Raw genomic sequence first — 10164 nt, 5'->3', positions numbered from 1 at the left:
AGTGATATAATACCTAAAGGTGCAAAGTGATTCTATGAGTATTGATTTTAATTTGATTTAAAATTTACGAGAAACTTTTTAGTAAAACGACTAATTTTTTCATCACACGTTGCGGATTCTCCTTTCTAAAGAGAGTGAAAATGTTCGAAAGAGGCTCATGTTCAGCAGTGGAGAAAACAAGGCCGGAGAAGAGGAAGATGCTGCTGATTTATTCAAATAATTTAGAAAATACGTGGGTTTTAAGTTGTTTTCCCAAACATCACTTCGCTCTCACGGCTTCGTACTTCTGCTTAGAGAACATTCCATGTCATAGGGCATGCGACCGCAAATGCGCGTTCTCCGAATTTAATGCGCTAGTTGCGTAGGTACAGGTATACTGGTATAATATGACTTTTCCTATCGCCATAGATGTAGCTGATCTAAGCTTAAGACGTCTGTCAGCTAGTGCATCCGGAAGGGACAGTTCTTTTAGATATTCTTTCTACATAAACTAACGCAGTTTCCATTTCCCTATTTGTGGAAAACGTAACCTGCAGGTAGCTGTGTGCCTTCGAGGCCATTTTTCTTCATTCCTCACAAATCCAAAGTTAAAACAGTCCGAAAGAAGAATATTATTTAAATGTCTTCATTTGTGTCTCCAGAAACTTTTTTTAAATAAAAAAACTTGCCGTTTACTGCCGTTTTCGTAGGTTTTTTATTTTTTAAAGGAATAACCCGCTAAGCCTCTATTCACAGGCTTGTCGGGATAGAAAAATACGGAAGGAAGTAACGAAAAATACACCATAATACCGATTGAGAAAAAATCTTTCGTGGATTTTATTCTTGCAACTGGCGGGAATCGAACCCGCGACGCCAGTTTCTCAGTCAGCCGTCTAATTGACTGCGCCACGGCGCCTGTCTGAAAGAAGCCTAATGGTAAAATGTGACAACTAAACATAATAATATAAAGCTCCCTACAAACAAAATGGCCACCACTCGAAACCGGGTGATTTATTCTGCCCCCCGGTGTGCACATTGCGTTCGTATCGTATGTACCGACTACCGACTCACCGACTCACTATCTCCACTAACTCCGTACCTACGTAATGTCCATATAAATGACCCACGGAAACCCGGCCGTGTCAGTCACGACTCGCGACCGGTGAACCAGTACGAAGTACGAGTCTAGAACAAATCCACGCCCGAGATCGATATCATATTATAGACAGTGTTCGAATTTAGCAGAATGCGTTTGGTATTCGCTCTTCTTCTCGTCGTAGTGGGTTCGGTGACGTGCGGCACATACGGCACTTTCGACCCCGAGTTCCACAATACCGCTGACAATGCCGTCCCTCAGCCGGAGTCCGAGGAGAGGCAGTACTCTCCGTCTCCGTACTTGGACCGGGACTTCTGGCTCAAGTACCTGCTGGCCATCCGGCTCGCGCAACTGCAGCCCGCCAACGGCTCCCCTTACTACGGCCCCTACCCGTTCGGAGTGGCTCCCCAGAGGCCGGTCAAGGTGGACTGTAAGCCGGTGGGAGGATTTGTGAGTATTTTTTCTGTATGGCTGGTCATTATCAATCCTCAATGCTGTAGTTTAATACATAATAATTGGTAGTTTAATCATTTAATAACTTCCCTCTTTTCTCAATCCGACGATCCGAGATAGTGCAGAATATGCGCTTCTGGAAAACCTTCTTTCAGCACAAAGGTGCTAAGGCAACCAGAATACAGAGAACTCCGTCGTACAGCTTTTCTCTTCCGTGTATTTGGGCATCGCCGGCGCCGAGGAGACTAATGTCCTCAAATGCGGTATGTGGTGGGAGGTGGGACTGGTGAGCAAACTGCTGTAATTTAATAAAAAAAGGAAATCATACGATATTGCTATTTTAAAACGCTGCTTTTTCAGAAACGCGCTATTTAAAAAAATATATATACTTGTACATTAGATAAAAGCAATTATTTTCTGGGTATTTCTGATAAAAACTATGTTAAAAGTTATATGAAAATAATATATAATTTAATTTCTTAAAAATATAGATTTTACATGATATTTATTGACTTAATTATTTTAATAGCGAGATTTTCAAAGAACGGCGTTTAAAAATAGCAAAATCGTGTGATTTTTCACTTTTTATCAACGATAAAGTAAATAAGGATATTAAAGAGTTAATATTTTTGAGCTTTACCTATAACTTGGTATTTAGAAGTAAGAACCTAATTATTCTAGTTGCACGCTGTACCTTGTAATTAATTGTACAGCTAGACAATACTCACATAGGCTGTTATTTTTTGCCACAAACTCAAGTTAGTAGGGTAGGTATATTATACCTGTACATAACATTGGTAAGCATCACTGCGCAGAGCCAAAATGTGCATATTTTACATACGGCTTTATAGGAATTAATAATAACGAAGTAGGTATAGATATTTATATTCAAATTTTAGGTTTAATTTTGAATAAAATAAACATTACTCGGAATAACCGTTTTGTGCCATTACGAGTAGGTACCTCCCGAAAGTGAGTTTTTGGAAATTTGCATTATTTATTTAAGACCACGCCCACGACGCGCGCCGCCGATGTGATGAATAAAAAATAATTTATTCTTGCAGGAAGACACTTATTGTTTGTTCAATAGCTTTCTACACACACTGTCACTTTAATGGATGTTTTCTGAATTGTAATACCTAGGTAGGTACCTATAGTAAAGTTACGCGATCATCCTATCTAGTCCGTATGTGTGAATATAAATACAAATACAAAACTAACCTACTTTTGCAGGCACCAAATTCGTAGGCCAGCAATAGCTTCTTATTAATTAATAAATTGTACGTCTTATTATTTTCTGTGAGACGTATAAATATTACAAAAACACCCAAGAAGGTTCAGTGGAAGTGGAAATGTAGGAACCGGGAACACGGGCCTAGAGATTGGTCACCCGTTAATATTTTTATTAATTAATCGATTAGCCGAAATTCGGAAAGACATTATAATAAATAAATGATTATAATAAATCAATCTGGTTGATCTACCATAACCAATTTAATTTACCATACTAATTATCTTCTTAAAAATATGGACAACCGATTCCAAGTTGATTCAATCTATACGGATTTTAGTCTACAAAGAAATGAAACTAATCGGCATAAGTGGTGATTTATATCGATGGATGTGTTCTTACATTGATAATAGATAACAAGCTGTCGTAATTGCTGGATACAAATCCAACAGGTTTTTTGTTACTTCTGGCGTACCCCAAGGGTGAATTCTAGGCCTTCTTTTATTTAACATATTTATAAACGACATTCAGGAATGCTTTCTTCGTGCCAAATGTGTATTCTTTGCTGACGATAGTAAAATATTTATGAAAACAAACTCAATTGAGGACTGCAATCTCTTACAGACTGATTTCAACCGCCTCTCCGCTTATTGCCGCATCAACTATCTTACCCTTAATATAAAAAAAAATGGACGTGTATATTTATCTTTCTCACGTAAACGTAACACATTAAATTTCCAGTATGCTCTAACGAATCTAATTGTGACTAGAAAGAACGTCAGAAGAGACTTGGGAATGTTTTAAGATTCCAAGCTTGTACTTGATATTTATGTTAGTGACATTATTAATAGGGCATAGAAAATGATTGGTATTTTAATGCGAATGTCTAACTCCTTCAAAATATTAAAACATTAACGTCAGTTGGAGTATGCTTCTATTATATGGAATCCCCAATATAAGGTATATATTAAAAACAAAAAATTATAAATTTTATAAAATTCAAATTTTATTGTACTCCATATGCAATTTAAACTCTGAAGTACGGAAGAGTTATTACAGATCAATTATTCCTATTTAAACTTGTGAACGAATTCACAGATTACCCTATACTTACAAGTTCTTTAGAATATCTTGTGCCCAACAGGACAAGATTCCAAACTACATTCAATTTGCCGATACCCAGGACAAATTCAAGAAATAATTATTTTTTTCTATGGAGCATGTCATTATTACAATACCGTTCCCTCCGGCCACGCAGGCATTTTTCATCTTCCCTACACTAAATATACCCAGAAGATTACTTACAGGCGTAGATAATACGCCTGTATAATTATATGAGTATGTCATTAAACATGTATATTCATGTAAGTATATGTTTTGTACCTTCTTCAATATTATTACATAAGTTATTTTGTTTTCTTTATTATTGTACTTATTTCTTAAATACACATTTTATTTTTATTTATTATAATTATTTTTATATATTTTTTACTTTTATTTACTTTATTATTATTATTTATTATATTTACATATTTTATTTGCAGTTAGAGCTTTAAAATGATAGGTCATCGAAACACGGGTCGACGGCATACAGAGAAGGATAAGTCGAAGTCCACCAGATCAATTGACGAGACACGAAGATTTTGTATATTAATGTATTATTTAAAAGACATTACAAAAAGCCATTATACTGTTACACTCGAAAGCTACCGTGTTTATTTAAATAAGGTATTACGTCAGAGTGGCGTAGTAACCACGTGAGATTACATTTCTAATTATTTTCCAAAGGACTGGGTATGGATTTATATAATGCAATTTTTGGTCCTAGGTTTGATGCAAAAAATAGGTACATTTATACATTTATTCTTCCCACGCGACATCCTGAGATTCACACGAAATTCTATTTCTCACGAGCTGGAGCATACGGTTTTCAGGTGCGTACCATAAACGACGCAATATGTTAATATTGGTCCCAGGGGGCTTTACCAGATGGCCAAGTGCCAAATGCATCAGAGCTCGATGTATATTACATCCTGCGGAGTACCTACGTAATTTCTACCACCAGCTTACTGAATACAACATGTACCGTGTACTGTGTAAGTACATAATACACGACTGGAAGCTCTATCGTCCCCAATTCCATTTCGATCCCAAGAAAAACTTCCTTTCCGGTTGGCTGGTTTCAGACTGGAATAAATGACCAAGTCTGCCTGAATCGTTTATTGCATTTCCCTCAACCGCTTCAAAAACCGTTCGGATACTTTTTTTGAAGGAAGAAGAACGCAGAAAAAAAACGGTGTACGAGATAACAGGCGCAGGCGGGCCAGCACGAAGGCTGTCTGCCTATAACAAATAACAATAACTCGTACTTTGGTCTCACTTCGCCGCATGCATTGTCATAACTCATAACGGCCGCTGTAGTTTGTATATTTCGGTGGTTATCGTTTTTCCTAGAAAACATTTTGTCATTACCTAATGTACTCGTATGTGTGTATTCACTGTTCGTCATTTACTGGGCTGGGCAGACGCACATACACGAACACGAATGCATTAGTTAAAACGCTCACCAATCAACACTAATAAGGGGTATCGATATTGAAGTACATAATACTATATACCTAACTAATGAAGCGATAAATTAAATTTAATGTATATTTTACTTTTCCGAGTGTTTTCAATCTGCGGGTGAACCAATTGCATACCGAGTTAACAGTTTTACTTAGAAATCACCACACGATATTGTTTTCCTTGTTTGAAATTAAAAAAATACAAAACATTATGACTTCATCATAACTCGTATAGGTGAATAATTTATTAACAGCATATTTCAATTTATATTTTAATTTAATCATTACAAAATAATATTTTCATGTACCTACACATTTTTATTGCTTCGATAAAAATCGCGAATAACGCGTAATTCTTTTAAAACTACCTCACTCAAAGTGCACTAACATCAAAACAAAAGAAGTGCGATAGTGCTGTGTGACGCTGACGCGTGACCACTGACCAGTGACTATGCTGACCTCGATAATTGTTATTACAATCATTATTATTGTATTAATACTTATAAATAAGTTATTTGTTCAATACCGAAAACAGTTTTTAAAATTATATTATCAATACTATCATCTGTGTCTAGTATGCGAGATTTAGTTATTATACTTGACACTAAACTTTCTTTTACGCTTCATGTTGAACATGTTATCAATAAATCCTTAAAACTCCTTCGATTTATTAACAGAAGCATAATTGACTTCAAAAATATCAATACCCTTAAAACTCCTTTCTGTTCCCTAGTTCGCCCGCACCTAGAGTATTCCTCCATTATCTGGTCTCCATATTATGATATTCACATCAAGAATATTGAATCAGTTCAACATCGATTTTAGAGAAAGATAGGCTGGAGGTTGGGCTTATCCAGAGACCAATATACGTATAATGAGTTAGAAACTAGCCTTATTAGGCTTAAGATATATTTATCTTCTCTTTAAGACCGTCGAAATAAATCAGACCTTCTAGTCCTATTCAAAATTCTGAACTCACTCTTTGATGCGCCTAAACTACTCGGCTCAATAAAATTAAATATCCCAACTAGAAACCTCAGACAAAACTTACACTTTCATACTGATAACCATAGAACTAACTATGGTTTTCATTCCCCTATGCCCAGAATTCTTAAGTCTGCCAACAAACATACCAGTCTTGATTTCTTTGATAACAAGTTGTCTTCTTTCAAACGATCACTGAATCGAATTTTAATTATAAACACCTCTCTCCCTCTTCCACTCCCACCAAGTCTATCATTTAATTTCATTTCATTTATTAAGATATTTAGAACATTACAGAAAAAAGACCCAATTCATTCTAAATATAATAATAGATCACAAATTACAGTGGATAGTGGATGTTATTAAAATAATATAACAAAATGTAAAAAGAAAAATTAAAAGTTAGAAAGTGCTTTCCTAAGGGAAGGTCCACTGTCGTGAAATATGTCGACATCCGAGGCGATGCGATTAAGTAGCATGATTGCTCTACCAACCGGCATAACCATTGGCAGGTTGGTTCTGCATCGTGGTAGGTAAAACAATCGACGTTGTATTTGTCGAAGATAGTTATCAGGTACGAACAGACCTACATCCATCAGAATTTCTGAGTTATGTATGCGACCACCGATCACCTGGAAAAAGTGAACACCCAAATGAACGTCCCTCCTCCTCCTCCATAATGACTGATAGCCTAGCATCCCCAGTAAAAAGTCGGTTGGGAAGAGCCAATGATAATATCCACACTCTTTTAGGTACAGATGGCGCAGAAATTTTTTCTGCACTCTCTCCACCATCAAAGAGTATCGAGTCTCGTGTGGCGACCAAATAATGGAACTAAACTCTAAACGACTTCTTTATACAATGTCCTCATAATCTGAGTGTTAGAAAAGATCCTGGCATTTCCAAGGACAAAACCAAGCATTTTAAGAGAGTCATTACATAGATTAACCATATGAAGATTAAAAGATAACTGAGCATCAAACAACACCCCGTGATCATATAACATTGTATCTTTCTACTTTCCTTTATAATAATTTTCTATGCATAGATGTATATTTAAAAATGCCCATTGGGCGTATATATAAATAAAAAAGTAAAATAAAATATTTATCAACATCATCATACCCTATCGTCCATCACCCGATGGTGCATATGGCACTGCATCGGTGCACCAAATAAAACGTATCTCGACCATTTATTACATGAATTTGAATGCTTCGAGGATTGGAAAAAACGTTGGCACAAGTGTATAATATCTAATGGGGATTATTCTGAAGGGGACAAAAGAGATATTCATGAATAAATAAATAATTTTCGAAAAAACACAAAATTCGCGATACATTTTGAACAGACTACGTATGTTTCTTAAACATCTCTTTGTATTTCGATTTTTTTTTTCTTCGTAAATTTTTTTCTTCCCATATCATAATGCAATTTTTTTACTGCCTTATGTGAAATTGAATTTTGTGACTTTCTAATTATTATTGTCTTCTTTAATATATTCTATCAGTTCTCAATCAACTTCTTTGCACCTTTAACAACCTTATAGCATGCAGTAGGTACTTATCTACAAACATTTAGACGTACCCAAAATATTGAATTAGTTGACTGGTCTATTAAAGATTTATTTTTTATTGATTCATATAAATATACATACACGTACGGCAAAAAAAAAACGTATCCCTAACTTTATGAGGCCAAGAGCCCTGCGTTGAGTTGGGAGTTGGGAGTTGGGATACAACATAGTATAAGGTGGAAGCATGTATGTTATTAAATAATACTACAAATAAAAACATTAGATTAACATAATTTTTAATAAACATGTGGACAACACGCTTAACAGTATTATATCAAGATTAAAAAGTGTTCTTTGTTCGACGATGAGATGAAATTCCACCGCAAAAGACAGGTTGTGCTTTGTGGTCCCGTGGGTAGTGTCGTGGACTCCGGATCTGGAGGTCTGAAGCTCGAACCCCGCTCTACCACAAGTTGTTTTCCATTTTCTAACACGGTTATTTACGACTAAAAGAAAATGGTCCCAAATCGGGTAAATCATAAGAACGCAAATATTAAAAAAAAAAAAAAGACTTGCTTTACAGCACAGCACAGCACAGCACATACTTACGTATTAAATTTAATAAGATTCGTTTTTATTTTATTTCAGCAATAAGTACCTAATTATGTTTAGTGGTCGTGCAATTTCTTTATCTTAAAATACTAAGTATTTATCAATATATTTAAGTGCAAAATAAATACCTTTATTTTTTACTAATAAAGGGATAACTTATGTTCATACGACTACTCCTTCTGATAAGCAAACTTGATTCCGTATCCGTATTATATTTATGTTCAAACCTATGTACGAGCATATATTTAAAGCTTTTTATTTTGTTTTGTAGATAAAATAATTAAGTTCTTCGACCCTTTATGTGACGTCGTCACCTAATGGAGATACAAACCAACAAACCGTCACGACTTTTCTCCGCAAGGGTAGGCAGAGAGGATAGAATGCCACATCACTCGGTCTTTGCACGCAGATCTCCCATTATCCACATTCATATATGTTCTCATACATGCGCGTTGATTATTTGGACTTTCAACAAGTCCGTAAACCTTTTTAGCCGTCCTTTCGCTGTCCACTCGCTCTACATGTCTAAACTAACGCGAAACTACTTTCTTGATTTTCTCGATAATGCTTATCTCAGCCACACATAATGTATGAATTTTGACACTGTAAATAGTTTTACCGCACATTCGCATGAAAAATCGTTCACTTCCCGGCATTTACCTTTCTTTTAAATATCTTTCTCAACCATTCCATCCCTAGTAAACATACTTCCCACGTGTACAAATTCCTCTACCCGTTTCAGTAACCGTTTCAATAACCCCGTTCACGGTGATCTCACATAAAAATGTGAATAAATGAAAGCATGACTGAAGTCACGCCTTAATTTTTTCAGAAAACATCACATTCGATTTACCGACATTCATCAGCAAATCGCTCCCTTGCATATATAGTAGATTTTTGCTACCAAGAATATAATATTAATTTATAATACTAAAAATATAAAAAGACAATATTAATAATACACCTACATAATATAAAAACGTGTAAAAAATGACATTCATTTGCTTTGCTGTTTTAAGGACGCGTTTACACGTAATTTATTAGTAGGCATTAGAAAAATAAATGATTTTTTTAATTGTTTCAGTGCACATACCATGAAGATTGCTGCTCATTTGCCTGCCTTGGATATTTGAAGAAATGTGTTTCGCATTAGAAATACATATTTTAAAATACCAATTGTAATTACAAATCCCAAACTTCATTGGATTTGGACAAATTCAATCATCTGTCCGCGATCCAAAATATGTTATTTCTACTTTATTTATATGAAAAATGTATTTAGTTTTATTTTGACACAAAAATAAAAAACATATATTAATACTGTTTTTTATTCGAGGAATTTCTTATGGAAAAAAAATATATTTCGTATTTTCAGCGCTATGATTTTTTAAAGTATTGTATTTTTTTAATTACTCCGCATGTGACGTCAAAGGTTCTCTTACGTTTATTCTCTGTCAGTTCTGCCGATTGGTCCGTTTACGGTAAGTAAACCGGGTATCTTTCACAGTTGTCTTATCATTCGTTGATTCATATGAACTAGTGGCGTATTTCAAAGTAGTTCTTTTTGATTGAAATGTTTTTTATTATTTTTTTCATACATTTTCAAGAAGCCTGGCGGTTTTACCGCGCCCAAGAAAACATTTTTTGGATCCAATTTCCCGTAGGACTGAAGTTCCTCCAAATATTGCATAAACAACTAGTAATAGTTTTACATTATCTCTGGCCT

The 10164-nt window shown here is 35.1% G+C and overlaps 1 protein-coding gene across 1 annotated transcript; it reads left to right on the top strand.

The window, feature by feature from the left end:
- Nucleotides 1–1103: 1103 nt before the first annotated feature.
- On the top strand, nucleotides 1104–9756 carry LOC148279299 (uncharacterized). Its single transcript, XM_088230159.1, has 2 exons — nucleotides 1104–1525; nucleotides 9523–9756. Exons 1-2 carry the CDS (start codon nucleotides 1226–1228, stop codon nucleotides 9589–9591), a joined length of 369 nt encoding a protein of 122 aa, XP_088086285.1. The 5' UTR covers nucleotides 1104–1225; the 3' UTR covers nucleotides 9592–9756.
- Nucleotides 9757–10164: the final 408 nt, after the last annotated feature.

The sequence above is a fragment of the Micrasema longulum genome, unplaced genomic scaffold (genome assembly GCF_059751315.1).
Source record: "Micrasema longulum isolate JH-2025_06_02 unplaced genomic scaffold, ASM5975131v1 h1tg000736l, whole genome shotgun sequence".
NCBI lineage: Eukaryota > Metazoa > Arthropoda > Insecta > Trichoptera > Brachycentridae > Micrasema > Micrasema longulum.
This window is presented reverse-complemented; position numbering and strand designations above follow the sequence as displayed.